Below are 24,040 nucleotides of genomic sequence, written 5' to 3'. Positions count from 1 at the left end.
CAGTACATCAGGGTCCCCAGAGAGCCTCCCCTTTACATCAGGGTCCCCAGAGAGACTCCCCTTTAAATCTGGGTCCCCAGAGAGCCTCCCCTTTAAATCTGGGTCCCCAGAGAGCCTCCCCTTTACATCAGGGTCCCCAGAGAGACTCCCCTTTACATCAGGGTCCCCAGAGAGACTCCCCTTTACATCAGGGTCCCCAGAGAGCCTCCCCTTTACATCAGGTTTCCCAGAGAGACTCCCCTTTAAATCTGGGTCCCCAGAGAGCCTCCCCTTTAAATCTGGGTCCCCAGAGAGCCTCCCCTTTACATCAGGGTCCCCAGAGAGACTCCCCTTTACATCAGGGTCCCCAGAGAGCCTCCCCTTTAAATCTGGGTCCCCAGAGAGCCTCCCCTTTAAATCAGGGTCCCCAGAAAGCCCCCTCTTACCTCAGGGTCCCCAGAGAGACTCCCCTTTAAACCAGGGTCCCCAGAAAGCCCCCTCTTACCTCAGGGTCCCCAGAGAGCCTCCTCATTACATCAGGGTCTCCAGAGAGCCCATTCCTTACATCAGGGTCCCCAGAGAGCCCTTTCCTTACATCAGAGTACTCCAGAGAGCCTCTCCTTTACATCAGGGTCCCCAGAGAGCCTCCCCTTACATAAAGGTCCCCAGAGAGCCTCCTGCCTTACATCAGGGTCCCCAGAGAGACCATTCCTATCATCAGGGTCCCAAGAGAGCTCCCCCTTTCATCAGGGTCCCCAGAGAGCTCCCCCCCCCATTATCATGGTCCCCAGAAAACCCCCTCTTACAGCAGGGTCCCCAGAGAGCCCCTTCTTTACATCAGGGTCCCCAGAGAGCCTCTCCTTGCATCAGGGATCAGGATCCCCAGAGAGCCTCTCCTTTACATCAGGGTCCCCAAAGAGCCCCTTCCTTACATCAGGGTACCCTAGAGAGCCTCCCCTTTACATCAGGGCCCCCAGAGAGCCTCTCCTTGCATCAGGGATCAGGATCCCCAGAGAGCCTCTCCTTTACATCAGGGTCCCCAGAGAGCCTCCCCCTTACATAAAGGTCCCCAGAGAGCCTCCCCCTTACATAAAGGTCCCCAGAGAGACCATTCCTATCATCGGGGTCCCCAGAGAGCTCCCCCTTTCATCAGGGTCCCCAGAGAGCTCCCCCCATTATCAGGGTCCCCAGAAAACCCCCTCTTACAGCAGGGTCCCCAGAGAGCCCCTTCTTTACATCAGGGTCCCCAGAGAGCCTCTCCTTGCATCAGGGATCAGGATCCCCAGAGAGCCTCTCCTTTACATCAGGGTCCCCAAAGAGCCCCTTCCTTACATCAGGGTACCCCAGAGAGCCTCCCCTTTACATCAGGGTCCCCAGAGAGCCTCTCCTTGCATCAGGGATCAGGATCCCCAGAGAGCCTCTCCTTTACATCAGGGTCCCCAAAGAGCCCCTTCCTTACATCAGGGTACCCCAGAGAGCCTCCCCTTTACATCAGGGTCCCCAGAGAGCCTCCCCCTTACATAAAGGTCCCCAGAGAGCCTCCCGCCTTACATCAGGGCACCCCAGAGAGCCGCCCTTACATTAGGGTTCCCAGAGAGGGCGGGCAGTGAAAGATTTAATCTCTCTGCTGGCCAGCTCTCCTGTGCTGCCCCCCGGCTGGCTCTCCCGTTCTGGCTGCCCGCTCTCCGACTCGGTCATGCGGCCAGCGGCGCTTGCGGCCTGGCTGCAGATAGGCCACGGCCCGGTGGTTGGGGACCCCAGCAAAGACTCAAGCTATCGCCCCAGAAGCCACACCCTAGCGACACCACTGTATGGAGGTATGGGATATCCCAGGATGCACTGGGAAACTAACAAGCGAACCAGAAAGAAATCATCGGTAGTCACTTCCGGTTTATGTGGAAATATCCGGAAAACGTCTGGTGCAGACATCACATCCGGTGTGCAGAGTGGAGCAGCAGGAAGGTAAGCGGGGTCCAGAGCGAAGCAACTAGCGTGCACCATACTTGCTGCACAACGTAGGACTGCTATAGCGGAAGGTGAGCAGGAACCAGAGAGATAGAACTGAGCGGTGGAGGATCACGAGACCCCGGGGACCCGAGCAAAAGAAACTAGCAGATGTCACATGGGGTGAGCAGCATGGAAGCATTATAGCGGGAGGTGAGCAGGGACTGAAGAGAGAAAGGACTGAGTGGCAGAGAATCAGCAGAGCTGGGGGACAGGAGCGGGAGAAACTAGCAGATGTCACACGTGGTGTGTAGCAATATAGCGGGGTTGAGCAGGGACTAGAGAGGAAGGACTGAGCAGCGGAGAATCAGCAGAGCTGGGGGACCAGGGCGGGAGAAACAAGCAGGTGTCACACTTGGTGAGCAGCATGGGAGCAATATAGCAGAAGGTGAGCAGGGACTTAAGCGAGAAAGAACTGAGTGGCAGGGAATCAGCAGAGCTGGGGGGCCAGAGCGGGAGAAACTAGCAGATGTCACACAGAATGTGCAGCATGGGAGCAATATAGCGAGAGGCAAGCAGGGGCTGAAAAGAGAAAAAGTACTTTGTGGCCTAGAATCAGCAGAGCTGGATGACCAGGGCAGGAAAAACTAGCATAGGTCACACTTGGAGTGCAGCATGGGAGCAATATAGCAGGGGGTGAGCAAGGACTGAGTGATCGAAAAAATCAGTAGAGCTGGGGGACCAGGGCGGGTGAAAAAAGCAGATGTCACACGTGGTGTGCAGCATGGGAGCAATATAGCAGGGGGGTGAGCAAGGACTGGAGAGAGAAAAGGACTGAGTGACAGAGAATCAGTGGAGCTGGGGGACCAGGGCGGAAAGAAACTAGCAAATGTCACACAAGGTGAGCAGCACAGCGTGGGAGCATTATAGCAGGGGGTGAGCAGGGACTGGAGAGAGAGAAAGGACTTATTAGCGGAAAATCATCAAAGCTGGGGGACCAGGGCGGGAGAAACAAGCAGATGTCACGCGTGGTGTGCAGCATTTGAGCAATATAGTGGGAGTTGAGCAGGGACTGGAAAGATGAAGGACTGAGCAGCGGAGAATCAGCAGAGCTGGGGGACCAGGGCGGGAGAAACTAGCAGGTGTCACACAGAATGTGCAGCATGGGAGCAATATAGCGGAAGGTGGGCAGGGACTTAAGCGAGAAAGAACTGAGTGGCAGGGAATCAGCAGAGCTGGGGGGCCAGAGCGGGAGAAACTAGCAGATGTCACACAGAATGTGCAGCATGGGAGCAATATAGCGAGAGGCAAGCAGGGGCTGAAAAGAGAAAAAGTACTTTGTGGCCTAGAATCAGCAGAGCTGGATGACCAGGGCAGGAGAAACTAGCAGATGTCACACGTAGTGGGAGGTGAGCAGGGAATGGAGAGAGAGGAGGATCCGCAAACCAGAGGATCAGCAAAGCTTGAGTTTTCTACTGAGTTGAGAATCAGCAAAGCTGGGGGCTACGGAGTGGAGGCTTAGCAGAACTAGGCGTTACTACCGAGTCAATAGTCAGCCGAGTTGGGGGTCACTAATGAGTGGGGATCAGCAGAGCTGGGGGCTACTGAGTGGAGGCTCAGCAGAACTAGGCATCACTACCGAGTCAGGAGTCAGTCGAGTTGGGGGGTCACTAATGAGCGGGGATCAGCAGAGCTGGGGGCTACTGAGTGGAGGCTCAGCAGAACTAGGCGTTACTATTGAGTCAGGAGTCAGCCGAGTTGGGTATCACTAATGAGCGGGGATCAGCAGAGCTGGGGGCTACTGAGTGGAGGCTCAGCAGAACTAGGTGTTACTACCGAGTCAATAGTCAGCCGAGTTGGGGGTCACTAATGAGCGGGGATCAGCAGAGCTGGGGGCTACTGAGTGGAGGCTCAGCAGAACTAGGCGTTACTACCGAGTCAGGAGTCAGTCGAGTTGGGGGGTCACTAATGAGCGGGGATCAGCAGAGCTGGGGGCTACTGAGTGGAGGCTCAGCAGAACTAGGCGTTATTATCAAGTCAGGAGTCAGCCGAGTTGGGGGGTCAATAATGAGCGGGGATCAGTAGAGCTGGGGGTACAACTAAGTGGGACATCGCAAGAGCTGGGGGTACAACTAAGTGGGACATCGCAAGAGCTGGGGGTACAACTAAGTGGGACATCGCAAGAGCTGGGGGTACAACTAAGTGGGACATCGCAAGAGCTGGGGGTACAACTAAGTGGGACATCGCAAGAGCTGGGGGTACTGCTAAGCCAGGGATCTGCTGTACAAGGGTACTAATGAGCTAGGGATCTACTGAATGGGGATACTAAGTGCTGTAATAATCCTAATCACAATTTAAGAAAATGATCACTTAAGTGATCAGCACCTAGGAGCCCAGTAACTCCAGCTGCAGTGTTGGATAGGGCCCCCCCCCTTTCTTGGCACACTCGGCAACGGCAAGAGGAATGCAGAGGGACGGCATATTGACGTATCTCGCCCTCTCCTGCATTCATGTTGGTAACTGCCTCAGGTAAGTGTTATGAGCCGGAGACAAGAGCTTGCCAGCAAACCAGCCGTCTCCTTACTTCGGTGTTGGCAGCCAAAACTCAAAGGTGGGACACCCTTGCCCGACATTGCATTGGTACAAGACACTTTGTCCCATCAGGCAATGAATACTGTAAGTGTTCCCACTGTACAACTTCTCCTCTCCATCACTCCCGAGACCAGCGAGCTCCAATCCTGGTGGAGATTCTTGAATTCATAACTCGTCTCCACTTGGTGCTTCTCCATCCCAGCGTCATCGTCCCGAAACTCACAAAAAACAAATACAAAATGACGAGTTATAGAGAGATGAATTTTCCGGGAAAAGGAAGACGACGTGGAAGGTTTCCCCTCCGGCATCACTATTTACTATCTTCTCATCACTCTGCTGCTTGGCCATTAATAACGTCCCTTCACTCAATGCCTGCACAAGTCCCCCCCCCACCCCAACTACAACACCGCTCTCACCAATGAGACTCACTTGTTAGGCCCATCTCTCAGCTTATGTCTGAACGAAGCACCCCCCCCCCCTTGATATATATCTTCTTATGACCCTGGCACATGCCTATATTATTGTCACCTCACCCAATGCCTGCACAAGCCACCAACTCCAATATACTGCTCTCACCAATGGACCTCACGTGGCCCCCCTCATTTCCTGTAGGCCCATTTCACATCTTATGCTTTCACAAATTCCCTCCCCCTCATTATTATTGCTGTGCACCCCCCCCCTTCACCATGTATCTGCACCCCCTTCACATCAAACCCTTACACCCTCAGTCCATGCCCCCCCCCCCCAATGTTACCCTATGTTTGTTGGACGGCCCCCACACTAAGGTTACCAGATTTTCTTCATGAAATCCAGGGACATATATGTAGTGCCCATCAATGCAGCATGTTCAGTGCCCAGCAATGCAGCATGTTCAGTGCCCATCAGCTCAGCCCGTTCAGTGCCCAGCAATGCTGCCTGTTTAGTGCACATCAGCTCAACCTGTTTAGTGCCCATCAGCTCAGCCTGTTCAGTGTCCATCAGTGCATAGCGAGCGAGGATAGGAGACGGATTATACAGAGCAGGGATCTCCCATGCACAGCCGCTGTCCTCAGACAAAGTCCCGCCTTTTATAATAGAGGTCTGACAGCCGAGTAAGCGGGAGATCTCCGCTCTGTATAATCTGGTGGCGCGCACCCCCCCCCACCCATCTGGGACCCATGGTTGGGCCGGCCCTGGGCAACCCCCCCTCAGCCCCAGCTTGCGGTGCACCCGCACAGGATAGGCCCTGAATCCGGGGACAGACGGGCTCAGGGGACAATGTCCTCAATCCGGGGCCTGTCCCCGGAAACCAGGGACGTCTGGTCACCCTACTGTCGGCAGCCTGAGCCTTTATTATGTTTCCTGGGCTCCATTGGTTCCTCCTAAGCCCAAGGCCATCGTTTGCTAATGCCTGCTGCTGTCGGGGGTTCTCCAATAGAGCCAGTGAGAGGTTACAGTGTATTAGTGTATGATTATTTATTCTGCCCGACCCCTGTATGCTTTTCAAGAAGCTACAGAGCTGTGAAAAGTAATTGCCCCCCTAAACCTAATAACTGGTTGTGCCACCCTTGGCGGCAACAACCGTAATCAAGCGTTTGCGATTACTGGCAATGAGTCTTACACGTCGCTGTGGATGGAATCTTGGCCCCACACTTCTTTGCAGAATTGTTTTGATTCAGTCATGTCGGAGGGTTTTCCACCATGAAAACCCTGTTTAACTCCACCCCTTCAAACCCAACATCCATGGACCTTATTCTACACACCCCACCCCCAGGGCCGGATTTTCTCTCCCTGCCGCCCCAAGGGCAGGTTCCACAATGCACCCCCTCCCCGCCAACCAACCCCCCCCCCCAAATCACGGTTAGATCAAATATGTTTTGTTTGTTTTTTTACTTTTTTCACTTTTTTTATTTTTATTTATTTGTAGCTTGTCGCTTACTTTCTTAATTTTTTGTATCATTTTCTTATTCTTTACTTTTTTATTTTATTAATTTAATTATTATTTCTTATTATTTATCAATTTTTTCACTTAACTTTTTTGCTATCACACAGGAGAAAACAATTTCCTGTGTGATAGCAATTGGAGGTGACATGTTCTCTTTATTGACCCTGTCACCTCCAAAACAGGAGTCCTAGCACTGTGCTAGAACTCCTGTCACAGCTGAGATGGGAAGAGCACAGCTCTCCCCTCTCACTGTGTACATCGGCAGCAGGGACAGGAGACAGACTCGGTGGCCGGGGGGAGGACAGAGTCCCGAAGACAGAGCCAGCAGAGAGAGGTATGTGGGGGTGAGAGGGGAGGACGGACGGGAGCACATATTTTACAAGTGATTTCGGCGACATCGCCGCAATCACTTGTTAACGAGCGAGTGGATTCCCTCATAACTTACCGCCCTGAACTGTATGTTCCGGGCGTCGGGGGACTCCATGCCACTGCCGCCCCTTGGAGCCCTGCCGCCCCAAGGCCTGGCCTCAGTGGCCTTGTGGGAAATCCGGGCCTGCCCACCCCACCCCAATGCTCAAACCATACACTTTTGCTCAGTCTATTATAAAATTGTGATTTAACGAGATAAATTTCCCCAGAAGATGAAGACAACGTGGAAGTCTATTTATATCTTGTCATCTCCCTGCTGCCGCTTGCCATTATTAATGTCACCCAGACAGTGATGAGGTCCGCGTCCTCTGCATTGTCACCATATTATGTGACATCCGTCCCGTTCCATCTCGCTCATGGTATTTACAGTAAAATCGCTCTTGACATGCATGAGGCTAATTAATGAGAGAAGAGAGAGATAGTACTGCGAGACGACGAGGCCCCGAGGTCAGGGTGATCATCTATTCTCGTACGAAGGACTCCGGCTGTTTATCTTCTTCTTTGTACGCCTTCTACTCTGTCACATTGTGTTCACTGGTCGCCATTAACCCCCCCTTCACATCACATCATTACCGCCTGCGTGAGACGGCTCGATATGGGATGAGGTCAGGAGTCGGTTGCTCGGTGGCCACCATTTCTTCTCAGCAATTGAAAGCATGAGGGACAGGCATTAATTCTCCTAATCTAAAGGTATGAGAGTAAGGTTTCCTTAAAGCCCAGAAAACGTAAAAGGTAGACCTGGTCTTCAGCGCACCCGAAGACAAGTTTTTTTTAGCCCCCTTCATGTTTGGAGATATACCATGTGGCCAAAAGTCTGTGGACACCCGACCACATATATGAGCTTGCTGGACATCCCATTACAAAACCATGGACGTTATTTATGGAATTTTTCCCCCTTATGGCTACAACATCCTCTACACTTTTGGAAAGGCTTTCCACAAGATTTTGGAGGGTGTCTGTGGGAATCTGTACCCATTTATGAGGTCAAGACCTGATGTTGGATGAGAAGATCTGGGGCGCATTTCAATTCATCAGTAGGGTTGAGGTCAGGGCTCTGTGTAAACCACCGGAATTCCTCTACATCCTATTGGTCCCACCATGTCTTCATGAAGCAAAGAAATTCAGTAGGGTTGAGGTCAGGGCTGTGTGTAGACCACTGGAATTCCTCTACATCCTATTGGTCCCATCATGCCTTCATGAAGCAAAGAAATTCAGTAGGGTTGAGGTCAGGGCTTTGTGTGGACCACCGCAATTCCTCTACATCATACTGGTCCCACCATGTCTTTTTGGAGCAAAGAAATTCAGTAGGGTTGAGGTTAGGGCTGTGTAGACCACTGGAATTCTTCTACATCCTATTGGTCCCACCATGTCTTCATGAAGCAAAGAAATACAGTGGGGGTTGAGGTCAGGGCATTGTGTAGACCACTGGAGTTCCTCCACATCAAATTGGTCCCACCATGATTTTATGGAGCCAATAAATTCAGTAGGGTTGAGGTCAGGGCTCTGTGTAGACCACTGGAGTTCCTCCACATCAAATTGGTCCCACCATGTATTTATGGAGCAAAGAAATTCAGTAGGGTTGAGGTTAGGGCTCTCGATAGGACCAATATGATGTAAAGGAATTCCAGTGGTCCACAGAGAGCCCTGACCTCAACCCCACTGAATTTCTTTGCTTCGTAAAGACATGGTGGGACTAATTTGATGTGCAGGAACCACCATGTCTTCATGAAGCAAAGAAATTCAGTAGGGCTCTGTATGGACCACTGGAGTTTCTCCACATCAAATTGGTCCCACCATGTCTTTATGAAGCAAAGAAATTCAGTAGGGTTGAGGTCGGGGCTTTGTGTGAACCACCGCAATTCCTCTACATCATACTGGTCCCACCATGTCTTCATGAGGTCAGAGCTTTGTGTAGACCACTGGAATTCCTCTACATCCTATTGGTCCCACCATGTCTTCATGAGGTCAAGGCTTTGTGTAGACCACTGGAATTCCTCTACATCCTATTGGTCCCACCATGTCTTCATGAAGCAAAGAAATACAGAAGGGTTGAGGTCAGGGCATTGTGTAGACCACTGGAGTTCCTCCACATCAAATTGGTCCCACCATGTCTTTATGGAGCAAAGAAACTCAGTAGGTTTGAGGTCAGGGCGGCGTGTAGGCCACTTGAATACCTCCACACCGAACTGGTCACACCATGTTATTATTAAGGCTAGACTAGTGGAGTTCTGTAGTCCAGAATCCAGGGCTGACAACACTACGCTGCATGGTATTGGTGTTATCGGCTCAATACTGGAAATTAGGAGCTCACGGAATTTATTGGGTATTTTTCTGTAGCTATTTATATAGGATAAAACATGGAGTAATGTACATATATTAACCACTTGCTGACCCGCTGCACGCCGATATACGTCAGCACAATGGCAGCGGTGGGCAAATGGGCGTACAGGTATGTCCCCTTTAATTTTGCCACTAGAGGGCACGCGCCCGCCGTGTACTCTGTGACCGTGCCCATGGGAGCGGCGAACTTGATGTTCGGCGGCGGCCCGCGATTGTGACACGGAGAGGCAGAACAGAGAGATGCCTATGTAAACAAGCCATTTCCCTGTTCTGCCTAGTGACATGACAGAGATCTACTGATCCCTGTCATCGGGAGCAGTGATCGCTGTCATGTCAGTGATAGCCCACCCCACCGTCAGAATCGCTCCCTAGGACACACTTAACCCCTTGATCACCCACTAGTGTTTAACCCCTTCCCTGCCAGTGTCATTTACACAGTAATCAGTGCATTTTTATAGCACTGGTCGCTGTATCGCAATTTAGCGCAATGCACGTCGGGAAATTTTAGGGACCGCGCATGCGCAGTACGTTCGGCACGGGAACGCGGCCTAATTTAAATGATCCACGCCCCCTATCCGGATCATTTGAATTAGGCGGGCTTGCGCCGGGGGATTTACGCTACGCCGCCGCAACTTTACAGGCAAGTGCTTTGTGAATCAAGCACTTGCCCGTAAAACTTGCGGCGGCGTAACGTAAATGTCATACGTTATGCCGCCGCAGATTTTCCCAATTCTACGTGAATCTGGGCCAATAATAAAGAGGTGCACTTTTCAGCGGGGGTGAAAGACGAGACTACAGAAGCACCAGATGCACAGATTATGAAAATATACAGCGTTTAATGTATTCTGATAGATATATAATAATTCATTCATCACATCCAATCGGGGATGAGCTACAGAGCTTAAAAAATGTTTAAAAAGTATATATTATTCCACATAGAGAAATATTTCATTACTATCTACAAGTATCCAGAGACCAACATCTCCTGTGCAAAATCACAAATTGGCATCTGTAAAAATAAATGTCCTTTTCGCGGTCCAGCAGCCAATCAATTTATCTTCAGGTAACCGAATCCGGGAGAGAGCGCCCCCTACAGGTCGAAGTCCTGCAGATCCCCCCAGCTGGGGCCAAACTTCACCTTTACCTTCAGAGTGACCGATAACTTCACCGCGTTCTCCATCTCACTCTTAATGATCTGCGCCACCTGCAGGTGAGAGATGACATCACTATCTTGACGGGCCACAAATCTGTATTCATGTGAGATGTGTGTGTGGCCTCGTTCACACGGGGCAATTACATGCGTGTCCAGTGCAACAATTTTGAAAAAAATGCAATATTTTTTACTTTTTGCTATAATAAATATCCCCCAAAAATATATAAACATTTTTTTTCCCTCAGTTTAGGCCGATACGTATTCGTCTACCTATTTTTGGTAAAAAAAAAAATCGCAATAAGCGTTTATCGATTGGTTTGCGCAAAATTTATAGCGTTTACAAAAAAGGGGATAGTTTTATTGCATTTTTTTTTTTTTTACTACTAATGGCGGCGATCAGCGATTTTTTTCGTGACTGCGACATTACGGCGGACACTTTGGACAATTTTGACACCATTTTGGGACCATTGTCATTTTCACAGCAAAAAATGCATTAAAAATGCACTGATTACTGTGAAAATGACAATTGCAGTTTGGGAGTTAACCACAAGGGGGCGCTGAAGGGGTTATGTGTGACCTCATATGTGTTTCTAACTGTAGGGGGGTGTGGCTGTAGGTGTGACATCATCGATTGTGGTTCCCCATAAAAGGGAACACACGATCAATGACAGCGCCACAGTGAAGAACTGGGAGGCTGCGTTTACACTCGCCTCTCCCCGTTCTTCAGCTCCGGGGCCTGATTGCGGGACTCCAGCAGCGATCGGGTCCGCGAGTCCCACGGTCACGTCCTTGCATTCCCGGGCGGCGTTGCCCGGGACCCGGTGCGCGTGCCCGGGTCCTGAGCCCAATGCCCAATGTGAATGGTCCCAAAAATGTGTCAAAAGTATCCGATGTGTCCGCCGCAATGTCACGGTCACAATAAAAATCGCAGATCGCCGCCATTACTAGTAAAACAAATTAAAATGCCATAATTCTATTCCCTATTTTGTAGACGCTAGAACTTTTGCGCAAACCGATCAAATACGCTTATTGCTATTTTTTTTACCAAAAATATGTAGAAGAATACGTATCGGTCTAAACTGAGGAAAAATATATATATATTTTTTTTTTCAAATTATGATATTTATTAAATTAAAAATTAAAAAAGAGTGTTTTTTTTTCTCAAAATTGTCGCTCTTCTTTTGTTTATAGCGCAAAAAAATAAAAACCGCAGAGGTGATCAAATACCACCAAAAGAAAGCTCTATTTGTGGGGGAAAAAGGACGCCAATTTTGTTTGGGAGCCACGTTGCACGACCGCGCAATTGTCATTCAAAGTGCGACAGCGCTGAAAAACTAAAAATTGGTATGGGCAGGAAGAGGGTGAAAATGCCCGGTATGGAAGCGGTTTAAAAAAAAAAAAAAATCTATACAAAAAAATCTCAGAATATCTCCTAAGTGGCACTGAGATTATGTTTGTATAGACTTTTTTTTATTACAATGTAAAAAATAAATAAAAAAAGAGATTTTTAATACAGCTTACCTGTAAAATCTTTTTCTTGGAGTACATCACGGGACACAGAGCGGCATTCATTACTATGTGGGTTATATGGAGTACCTTCAGGTGATGGACACTGGCAATCTCAAACAGGAAATGCCCCTCCCTATATAACCCCCTCCCATAGGAGGAGTACCTCAGTTTTGTAGCAAGCAGTATGCCTCCCAAAATGGTCCCCATAAGAGGGGTGGGAGCTCTGTGTCCCGTGATGTACTCCAAGAAAAAGATTTTACAGGTAAGCTGTATTAAAAATCCCTTTTTTTTTATCGTACATCACGGGACACAGAGCGGCATATTCATTACTATGTGGGATGTCCCAAAGCAATGCTTACAATGAGGGGAGGGAGAACATCTTCCCAAGACAAAAGGATTTAATTTAGAGATATACTCAAATCATAATAAATCCAACTTAGTTGAGAAAAAATAATTTTAAATTTAACTCAAAAGGGAGCCCCCGGAATCCGAGGGTCTCAAACTGCAGCCTGCAGCACTGCCTGCCCAAAGGCTGTATCAGTATTCCTTCTTACGTCCAACTGGTAAAACCTTGTAAACGTGTGGACAGAAGACCAGGTTGCCGCCTTGCAAACTTGAGCCATAGAGTTCTGGTGGTGTGCTGCCCAGGAGGCGCCCATGGCCCTAGTAGAATGAGCCTTTAATGATAAACGGAGGAGGCAACCCCTTCAAGCCGTAGGCCTGAGTGATTAACTGTTTAATCCACCTCGAGATGGCGGATTTTGCAGCTGCCTGCCCCTTCTTGGGCCCATCCGGTAAAATGAACAACACATCTGTTTTCCGAATCTTCTCTGTAGCTTTAAGATAGGCCTTCATGGCCCTGACAATATCCAAGGTATGCAGCAACCCTTCCTTTCTGGAAGTAGGTTTAGGAAAGAAGGATGGTAATACCAAATCCTGGTTTGAAAACTGGATATAACCTTTGGTAGGAAGGAAGGATGAGGGCGGAGAACGACCTTGTCCTTATGTAAAATAAGATATGGTTCCTTACAGGATAAGGCTGCCAGTTCCGATACTCTTCTGGCGGAAACTATGGCGACCAAAAATACTAACTTCCTTGTCAGTAAAACCAAAGGAATTTCAGCCAACGGCTCAAAAGGTTGTTTCTGTAAACTTGACAGAACAAGATTTAAATCCCACGGGCAAAGCGGGGATTTAACTGGAGGATTAATACGTAAGACCCCTTGAATGAAGGTCTTAACTAGCGAGTGGGTGGCCAGCGGCCGCTGAAACCACACTGACAAAGCTGAAATCTGTCCCTTGATAGTGCTTAATGCCAGTCCTTTATCCACTCCTAGCTGGAGAAAACTCAATACTCTATCGATGGTAAACTTACGAGAAAACCATCGCTTGGACTCACACCAGCCTACATAGGCCTTCCAGACCCTGTAATAAATCACCCTAGAGACCGGTTTCCTGGCTCTGATTAGGGTAGAGATTACCTTCTGAGACAGACCTCTACCCCTGAGAATCAGGGATTCAGCTTCCAGGCCGTCAAATTTAGATGCCGTAAGGCAGGGTGGAGGATCGGACCTTGCGATAGCAGGTCTGGCCGTAGAGGAAGAGTCCAAGGGTCTCCCACTACCATCTTCAGGATTAGTGAATACCATGCCCTTCTGGGCCATGATGGAGCTACCAGGATGACTGGTATGTGCTCCACCCTGATCCTGCGCAGCAGGCGGGGTAGTAACTGGAGCGGGGGAAAAGCATAAAGAAGTTTGAACTGATGCCAAGGGCAAACCAGCGCATCGGTTCCGCAGGCCATCGGATCCCTTGAGCGGGATATGAACCTGTCTAGCTTCTTGTTGAGTCTTGATGCCATGACGTCCACGTCCGGCACTCCCCATCTCTGGCAGAGTGTCTGAAAGACCTGTGGATGTAGAGACCATTCCCCCGGCAACAGAGTCTGGCGACTTAAAAAGTCCGCCTGAAGGTTGTCCACTCCTGGAATGAATATTGCCGATATGCAGGGCACATGAGCTTCTGCCCATAGGAGAATCAAGCTCACCTCTCTCTGAGCGGCTTGACTCTTGGTTCCCCCTTGGTGATTTATGTATGCCACTGCCGTGGCATTGTCCGATTGAATTCTCACCGGGAACCCCTGCAACTTGGACGTCCAAGCCCTGAGGGCTAGTCGAGCAGCTCTGAGCTCCAAGATGTTGATGGGCAACTGCTTCTCTGGCTTTGCCCAAGTGCCTTGGCGAGTGCAACCATCCAAAATTGCTCCCCAGCCTGTCAGGCTGGAGTCTGTGGTTACTATCTTCCAAGCCACTGGGCTGAAAGACTTCCCCTTCAGTAGATTCTGAGGGTCTAACCACCAACACAGACTTTGTCGGACTCTTGATGAGAGCGGCAAAGGGATATCCAAGGCCTGTGGCCTCCTGCTCCATGCTGACAGGATGGCTGCCTGCAGGATGCGAGTGTGGCTCTGGGCGTACGGTACCGCCTCGAATGTGGCCACCATCTTGCCTAGTAACCGCATACATAGGCGAACAGTTGGTTCCTTCTTGATTAGAACCAGTAGGATTAATTCCTTGATGGCTTTGACTTTTATCAGAGGCAGAAACACCCTCTGTTGTTCTGTGTCTAATCTCATGCCGAGATATTCCAACTGCCTTGTGGGCTGGAATGCTGATTTTTCTCGATTTAGGACCCAGCCGAACCTCTCGAGGTACTGAACTGTGAGGGCCACTGTTCGTTCCAAGCCAGGAGACGAGTGATCTATGACTAGGAGGTCGTCCAGGTATGCTAGGATCGTGACCCCTTGGATCCTTAGATTGGCTAGGATTGGAGCTAGGACCTTCGTAAACACCCGGGGGGCCGTAGCCAACCCGAAGGGAAGCGCCACGAATTGGAAATGACGTAGAGCCACCGAGAAGCGTAGAAATCTTTGATGTGGCTGGTAAACTGGAACATGAAGGTAAGCATCCTTTATGTCTATGGATGCCATAAAATCGTCCTTCTGAAGTGCGGCAACTGCTGACCGCACGGATTCCATCCGAAATGAGCGGACCTTTAGGTATGCATTCACCATTTTTAAGTCCAAAATTGGCCTGACATCGCCGTTGGGCTTTGGGATGATGAATAGGTTGGAGTAGAAACCTAGCCCCTGTTCTTGGACTGGTACCTCTACTATTACCTCCTGAGAGAGTAGATGATTCAATGCCGCTATTAATGCGGCTCCCTTCTTCGGATCGTTTGGTACTCTTGACTCCTGAAAATGAGGAGGAGGAAACTTTAGGAAGTCTAGTTTGTAGCCTGTAGCCACGGAAGACCGTACCCATCTGTCGGGAATGCTGGCCTCCCAAACCTCTGCAAAGAGACGCAGTCTTCCCCCCACCTTCGAGGGTGGGGGCGCCCCTTCATAAGGCCGGCTTGGGGGCTGGCTTTGCTGGCTTGCGAAACCACTGCTTCTTGCCTGCGACGGCCTGTCCCTGCGACTTGTTAAAATTTGATCTTGCAGGAGGCCGTCGATACTGTTTGGTATTGGAAGGCCCCTGCCCAGGGGAGTACTGTCGTTTAAACGCAGGCCCCCGAACTTCTTCTTGGTGGGCAAAAGAGTACTTTTTCCGCTTGAAATGGTCTGGATGTATTTGTCCAGGTCTTCTCTGAAGAGTCGTCCTCCATGGAAGGGGAACCCTACCAGGAGCTTCTTGCATGGGGGCTCTGCCTCCCAGCTCTTTAACCATAAGAGTCTTCTCATATGGATAAGGGATAACGATAAACGTGACGCTTGCTGGATAGAATCCTTAATCGCATCTACCGTAAAGCGTATGGCCCTAGGGACGTCCGAAAATTCTTCTGCCTGCTGGGCAGGAATAAGTTTAAGCATCTGCTTAGCTTGATCCGATAATGCTTGTGCAACCCCAATTGCAGCCACAGCTGGCTGCACTACTGCCCTTGCAGTAGTGAAGGAGGTTTTAAGTAGCGTTTCCAAGCGTTTATCAACCGGATCCTTGAACACCTGTATGTTTTCTACAGGGCATGTTAAGATTTGTTAACACATGAGATGGCTGCGTCTACAGCCGGGGCTGCCCATCTCTTGGAAAATTTCTCTTCCATAGGATATAAGGCAGAGAATCTTTTTGGCGGTACAAAGATTCTATCTGGCTTGGCCCAATCTTGGAACATAACTTCCTCTAGTAGAGGATGGATCGGAAAAACCGCATTGGTTTGAGGCGCTCTTAGTGAGCCCAAAGCTGAGACCGTTGATACTTGGAGATCTGGTACTGGCAAGTTGAACGTCCTATGGACCAAGTCTGTTAAAACTTGAACCCACCAGCTCTCCCTTTGGGAGGCTGCGCCAGACTCCTCCGTACCCGGATCCTCGATCTGTCCGTGACCACCCTAGGGTTGGACTGACCCGTGCCAGCTCCAGCCCCAGATCTCGATGGTCCCACCAAGGCCCCCTCTGGGGAAAGTAGCGGTATGACTTTGTCCGAGACCTCAGACCCTCTGGGGGAATCCCCACCTCTTGTACCCTCTGAACCAGATGCCATGGTACAATACCGAGGTACGCCCGCTACTTAACGATGTTTGGGAAAATAAATAGTTGTTGCCCAAAAACCTTTCTGGGGAAAAAAATGCCTTCCTTATTAATTTGGTTTTTTTTTTTTTTTTTTAAACCAAAGAAAGAAAAAACATTCTGTCCCCCTTTAGTAGTATTTGCCAAAAAAAACTGCTGAAAAAGAAACCCTATCTCTAGGGTAAAAGACAGTCTTTTTGAAGACTGTAATACTCTTCTTTGGCCACTGTGTGTCCTCGGCGCCCCACTCTGCCGCTCTGGTCCTTCCTCTCTCAGTTCCAACACTTCACTGAGCTGGGAACTTTTTGGAAGGGCCGCCCCTTCCTTTTACCTACAGGCCCGCCCTTCCCCTGTCAGAAAACGGCGCGAAATTGCGCCCATATCACGGGGACGCGCGCGCGCGTGGAGGGGGGGGGGGGACCACACGAGGAGGTCAGAGGCTGATCCTGCCGTCCAGGCCAGGATCCACAGAGCGGCATTTTTTCCTGCAGCAACCGCCTGGACCTCTCTGAGCAGGCTTGCAGGTAGGAGCATTCACTCCCTTTTACATAAGAAACCTCAGTAGATTCCCAGGGGCTTCTCTTAGAGAGAATTGTCACTATACACACAGGCCCTTTTTCAATGCTTTCTAGCACCAGTTGCAATACTACCAGGGAGGTCCCGATTATGGGGAATATATACATACAGAGTCATCCTATCCTAAGATATGTGACTCACCTTGCCAGATGCAGCGCATAAACCATAGGCATGTCCCACTGTGACCTTCCCCCAGAAAAAACCTGCTGCGAACCAAGTTCCGCAAGTTTCCCCTTCACTTACCTGCTCCATGCCGCAGGACTTTGCACAGCAAGAGGTCCAATCTTCCCCCATCTCCGTGGGGCGTCTAGACCTTCAGGCCCTGGGTTCCTATGAAGGATCCACTGTCCTGGGCCCATATAGCACTCTGGCAACAGAAACATTAGGCCCCCAAAGGTTTCTAAGTTCTGGGCCCAGAGTCCAGCTCTCTGGACAGAAAGCATTATGGGCTATACCCCAATGGTTTGGGGTCCGGTTACTGACCACTTTAGCACTGAGGCCTTTGGACAGAACCGGTTAGCCCACCTTAATCCCAAGGATGTGGAGGCAAAGCTAAACCATGACCAACACCTAAGACACTGGCGTAAAAACTGAGGTACTCCTCCTATGGGAGGGGGTTATATAGGGAGGGGCACTTCCTGTTTTTGAGATTGCCAGTGTCCATCACCTGAAGGTACTCCATATAACCCATATAGTAATGAATGCCGCTCTGTGTCCCGTGATGTACGATAAAGAAAATATGTTTTTTCTATACAAAAAAAAAAATCTCACTGCCTTAAGAGTACACTGTGGGGATATTCTTTCTCTGTTTAGTCAATTCGGATGTGGCACACCTCAGAGAAATTTCCACCGATCATAGGCGTGCGCACAGGGTGTGCCCAGGCACTCAGAGAAATCCACCGATCATAGGCGTGCGCACAGGGTGTGCCCAGGCCCTCAGAGGAATTTCCACCGATCATAGGCGTGCGCACAGGGTGTGCCCAGGCCCTCAGAGGAATTTCCACCGATCATAGGCGTGCACACAGGGTGTGCCCAGGCACTCAGAGAAATCCACCGATCATAGGCGTGCGCACAGGGTGTGCCCAGGCACTCAGAGAAATCCACCGATCATAGGCGTGCGCACAGGGTGTGCCCAGGCCCTCAGAGGAATTTCCACCGATCATAGGCGTGCGCACAGGGTGTGCCCAGGCCCTCAGAGGAATTTCCACCGATCATAGGCGTGCGCACAGGGTGTGCCGGGTGTGCCCAGGCACACTCTAATCATTCTGTGCAGCACAGACTCCCCCTACCACACTGGCTCCCCACTCCTTCCCTCTGCAGCACCTTTCGGCTTCCCTTCTCTCCTCTGCTACGGAGATGCTTTAGGATGAGTGAGGGAAGGGGCCAGTAAATATGTATTTATCAGCCCCTTTCTGAATGAACGTGGCGAGTGATCGATAGTGTGTGTTTGAGCTTTGGGGTGCACACCCTAATACAATAGGCTGCGCACGCCTATGCCACCGATATAATTATTGCTGTACAGATATAGAAGACACTTACCTGAATGACATCATCCTCGGCCACTTCATACAGGAGCTCGTCGTGAAGCTGCAGGATGAAGAACGCCCCGCGGGATGGAGGCGAGGAATTCCCTCTCCTCTCCGATCGCTCTGTATATATATATACACACAATATAAGGGACTATTACACAACAATTGCAAGAAGAGCTGGCAGATCAAACAGAAAAATAGGTGTGAGAAGTGTAATACATCAGAATACTACAGGGGGGCAAAAAAGTATTTAGTCCCCACCAATGGTGCAAGTTCTCCCCCCCCCTGTAATTGTCAATCTCCCTCGATCTGGGGCTCCACACAAGATCCTCACCCTTGGGGTCAAAATGATCACGAGAACCGTGAGCATAAATCCCAGAACCACACGGGGGGGCCTAGTGAATGACCTGCAGAGAGCTGGGACCAACGTAACAAAGGCTACCATCAGTAACACACCCTACGCCGCCGGGGACTCAGATCCTGCGGTGCCAGACGTGTCCCCCTGCTTAAGCCAGTACATGCAGGGCTGTATTCTGGCCCAGGCCTAGGGCGGCACTTTGCGGGGGGGGGGCGGCGTCACCCCCTGCACAAAAACATCCCCCCACCTGTCCTCCCGGCTCCCGCGGCCTCCTTCCGGCTTACATACAGCCTCTGAGGTGCCTGACCAGTGCAGAGTTAGCTGCAGCCTTGCAGCTAACACCATGCAGCGTGACATCCACCCAGACTCAGGTAGGAGGACACCGTTGTAAGGGGAGAGTGGGGAGCCCGCGTGTATGGCAGCCAAGGAGTGAGTGTATGGGAGGGGGTGGAAGGCTGTGCAGTCTCATTGTGCTGTGTTTGGAGGACTGGTGGCAGCCCGTTTTTGCTGGGACTTGTAGTGCCCCGTTTTTGCTGGGACTTGTAGTGCACTGTGGGGGCTGAGATATGGCATCCTTCTATGCCGGGACCTGCAGTGCACTCTGGGGGGGGGGGGGGGGGCTGACATATGGCAGCCTCCTATGCTGAGACTTGTAGTGCCTTAGACTGTGGGGGGACTGAGGAATCCTCATTCCGCCACTGAAAGCACTACAAATCCCAGCAGCGTGGGCTGCCATTCTTCCATCCCCTGTAGTATAGGGCACTACAAGTCCCAGCATAGGAGGCTGCCATATCTCAGCCCCCCCGGAGTGCACTACAAGTCCCAGCATAGGAGGCTGCCATATCTCAGCCCCCCGGAGTGCACTACAAGTCCCAGCATAGGAGGCTGCCATATCTCAGCCCCCCGGAGTGCACTACAAGTCCCAGCATAGGAGACTGCCATATCTCAGCCCCCCAGAGTGCACTACAAGTCCCAGCATAGGAGGCTGCCATATGTCAGCCCCCCGGAGTGCACTACAAGTCCCAGCATAGGAGGCTGCCATATCTCAGCCCCCCAGAGTGCACTACAAGTCCCAGCATAGGAGGCTGCCATATCTCAGCCCCCCGGAGTGCACTACAAGTCCCAGCATAGGAGGCTGCCATATCTCACCCCCCCGGAGTGCACTACAAGTCCCAGCATAGGAGGCTGCCATATCTCAGCCCCCCTTAAGTGCACTACAAGTCCCAGCATAGGAGGCTGCCATATCTCACCCTCCCGGTGTGCACTACAAGTCCCAGCATAGGAGGCTGCCATATGTCAGCCCCCCGGAGTGCACTACAAGTCCCAGCATAGGAGGCTGCCATATCTCAGCCCCCCTGGAGTGCACTACAAGTCCCAGCATAGGAGACTACAATATCTCAGCCCCCCAGAGGGCACTACAAGTCCCAGCATAGGAGACTACTCTTACAGAACAGGAGAAAGAGCTGGGGGGGGTGTACTGGGAGGGGAGAGAAGGAGGCACAGGTTTGAGATGAGGGGGGGATTTTTTTTCATGAGGATTTATGCTGGAAGGGGGAGATGATGGAGGATTTGTGATGGGGGAGGATTTGTGCCGAGAGATGTAGTTTATGCTAAAAGGGGGAGGTGGGGGAGGATTTGTGCTGGAAAAGGGGAGGTTAAGGCAAGGGTTTGTGCTGAGAAGGGGGATGTTCCCGCACAGGACGTCCCCCACAGGACGAGGCAAAATGACTTTTTACAGGCTGACAATCAAGCAGAATAGCCCCTGAGATCATTTTATAAAACTATCTCGGATTCCCACAGATGGTATTCCAATTTCGTGGCAGTTGAAACATGAAAACTTTGGAAAAGAAAGCTGCAGCAGTTACCCATGGCAACTGGATTCTGCACTGCCATCTAAAAGTTTATTTTTACTCTGGGCAGCCGCTTCTCTCCCCCCTCCACTCACCCCCCATCTGTATATCAGTCATTTGGGCTCCTGTCATACATCAGTGACACGGAGGCTCTCAGATATTCCCGGCAATCATCCTACCTGTAGGTCGCGATTGCACGCGGTGTCGGTGCGATTTGGGTACTGAAGGAAAAGCGGCTTCCAGTCGTTTCTGGATGTTCACAGTGGCGGTTTTGACAATGTCGGCGGCTGATCCCTGGACCGTCGTGTTCACCGCTTGTCGCTCCGCCTGACACAAGGAACAAAAAAACACACATTTCATATCAGATTTACAGTAAATCTCCATTTACATCAACAACCGGCTGATCACTGGCCACGGGCTCCATGGATCGGCCAACCATCAATTCTACACACAAGGAGGACAGAAAGGGGATCGTTGTGTGCCGATAAACAGAGCCAAAGAAACCCCTCAGTATAAGCAATGAGAGCGATGATTAACAAGCAACCCAGAACCTGACACCTTAGACAACTTTGTGTCTGAGCCCAGCCCTCTTCCCCAACATGCAGAACGGGCAGCTCTCAGTGCATGATGAGAGATCGTTATTTTTCTGACTGAGACCTGCTCAGCCTTAAAGTGACAAAAAATAAATAAAAAATAATAATCTGTACATCTGTAGAGTTCACCGTGTTTTAAGTCTCTAAAACTGCTGCAGATTTACAGAAAATTCCTTTGATCTGCCAGATATCCGGTGAGCTCCGAACATCCTGCAGTGAGCGGGGGGTGCCACGAATTTGAAGGGGGGGGGGGGTTGCCTTGGGGACCTCTGGGCCCCTTACAAAAAAAAAAAAAAAAAGAACTAAAAACAAAAAAAGTATACATTTAAAAAAAAAAAAAAAAAAAAGGGGTTAGCCATCCGATGCCCTGGGGCTCTCTGGGCTCTCTGGGCCCCTTAATAAAAAAAATTATTATTTAGTATATATATGTATTATTTATATATATATATATATATATATATATATATATATATATATTTTTTTTATGAATTTATTATTTCTTTTTTATATATATATATATTATATTAATTGTTTCTTTTTTTTATATATCATTTTTTTTATTTCTTATTTTTATATATCATTTTTTTTATTTCTTTTTTTATATATATTTCTTTTATTTCTTTATATATATATATATATATATATATATATATATATATATATATATATATATATATATATATAAAACATTTGACTAAAAAAAGGGCCCTGCCATCCGGGGCCCTGGGGACCTCCGGGCCCTTTAATAATAAAACAAATAAAAAATAAATATATATAAAAAAAAAAATTATAAAAAAAATAAAAATAAATTATAAAAAAAACGAGGGTTGCCATCCAGGGGCCCTGGGGACCTCTTACAAAAAAACAAAAACAAAAAAACAAAAACAAAGGGGGTTGCCATCCGGGCCACTTACAGGTGTACTGCTTGTGCCCCCTTGATGGCGGCCCTGCTGCTGCACTATAATCTAGATCAGGGGCCCCCAATCTTGTCAGTACGAGGGCCACATTGTATATATTACTAATAATTGTGGGCCAAAAAAAAAACAGTTTTATAAACGAAAAACCATTAGTCCCCCCTTTCACATCATAAGCCCCCTTTGATTAACTATTGCAACCCCCCTTTTCACATCAAACCCCCCCCTTTTCACATCAAACCCCCCCCTTTTCACATCAAACCTCAAACCCCCCCCCTTTTCACATCAGACCCACCCCCTTTTCATCAGAGTTGCTGTTGGCTGGGGCCAGATGGAGCCCCTGGGCAATATACCCCTGACCTAAAAGTAGTGTTGTCACTGATTGTTTAGGGCCAGATTCACGTACAGTGGGCGCAAGTTTACGTAACCGGTTTACGTTACACCGCCGCAATTTTTCCGATTTAGTGCCCGATCCACAAAGCACTTACCTGGAAATCTGCGGCGGTGTATCGTAAACAGGTCCGGCGCAAGGCGGCCCAATTCAAATGGGGCGGGTACCATTTAAATTAGGCGCGCTCCTGCGCCGGATGTACTGCGCATGCTCCCGTCGCAAATTTTCCGACGTGTTTTGCGCGAAATTACGACGCGCCGACGTTTTGTGAATCGCGGCGTGAAAAAAAGACTTGCGCCGGGAATTTATTTATTTTTTTTTAAAAATTCAAAAGCGACGCGGGAAAGACGGGCATACTTTAACATGGTGGAGTACTTTTACACAATGTTAAAGCAGCCCTATCTTTGCGACGGAAATCTAACACTCGCGACGACGCAACAACAGGAAAAATCTTTGTGGATCGCCGTAACTCCTAATTTGCATACCCGACGCTGGATTTCGACGCAAACTCCCCCCAGCGGCGGCCACGGTATTGCATCCTAAGATCCGACAGTGTAAAACAATTACACCTGTCAGATCTTTTGGATATCTATGCGGCTGGTTCTATGAATCAGCCGCATAGATAGAAACAGAGATACGACGGCGTATCTCATTTGTGAATCTGGCCCACAGTTCCTCCCTGCTGGACTACAGGGCACTTACCTTTCTCCTCATCCCCATAGCCCCCACCCATCTCTATAACCCCTCCCACCATCTTCATAACCCCCCCCCCCCCCCCCGCACAATCATTTAATCCTTTCTGCTTTCCCCATCTATATAAAATAAGGGGAAGGTGTTTTGGAAGGATTTTAGTGCAGCAGAGGCAGCGTTGTCGGCTCACTACAGAAAGTTATTAAAGTGTATTTCCAAAGCTAACCAAGTCTAAATCTGTCTGGTGGATAGAAAAGACCGCGCATGATCAGAAACAAAAACAACAACAACAAAAAAGTCTTCGTCACACAAAAATGTTCGTATCATTAGTATCATCCTCACTTTCGACTTGCTGTTGAGGAAAACGGGACAAACATTCATCTGATTTTCTATTAGTGTGTACTGGGCTTAAGCCTATTCCATCGACCCTGTAAAAGGAAAGATCTGTATACTTTTCCTATTCTGAAGTCGCCCTGGTTGGGTAACTTGATCTCCCCAGTGATGAGGAGCGATCGCCGACACCAGCCGCAGAGCCTGCGCGATGACGTCACCCATAGGTTTAGTATAGGGCAGCCATTGTCGGCTGTCCCTCCTCTACACTGGTAGATGATAAGTAAAAGCTCCGGCGTGTTCGCAAGCCCCACGTGCAGAGCCCGCTAGGAAATCGGCACTGCGCTAATCACAGGAAGTGAGACATTTCCTGAT

General features: G+C 49.7%; 1 protein-coding gene across 2 annotated transcripts in view; it reads right to left on the bottom strand.

Annotated features, from left to right (window-relative positions):
• Positions 1 to 10,024: 10,024 nt before the first annotated feature.
• POLQ (DNA polymerase theta) overlaps positions 10,025 to 24,040 on the bottom strand; it is a 154,788-nt gene continuing 140,772 nt past the window's right edge. For both annotated transcript variants that reach the window (XM_040339189.1, XM_040339188.1), the window contains 3 exons: positions 20,927 to 21,074; positions 18,550 to 18,659; positions 10,025 to 10,412 (listed from right to left, as the gene is read on the bottom strand). In XM_040339189.1, coding sequence (XP_040195123.1) covers positions 10,299 to 10,412; positions 18,550 to 18,659; positions 20,927 to 21,074 — 372 coding nt within the window. In that variant the 3' untranslated portion in view covers positions 10,025 to 10,298. The remainder of the gene's footprint in view (positions 10,413 to 18,549; positions 18,660 to 20,926; positions 21,075 to 24,040) is intronic.

The sequence above is a fragment of the Rana temporaria genome, chromosome 2 (genome assembly GCF_905171775.1).
Source record: "Rana temporaria chromosome 2, aRanTem1.1, whole genome shotgun sequence".
Taxonomy (NCBI): domain Eukaryota; kingdom Metazoa; phylum Chordata; class Amphibia; order Anura; family Ranidae; genus Rana; species Rana temporaria.
The sequence above is the reverse complement of the archived record's forward strand: the minus strand, read 5'-3'. Positions and strand labels throughout refer to the sequence as shown.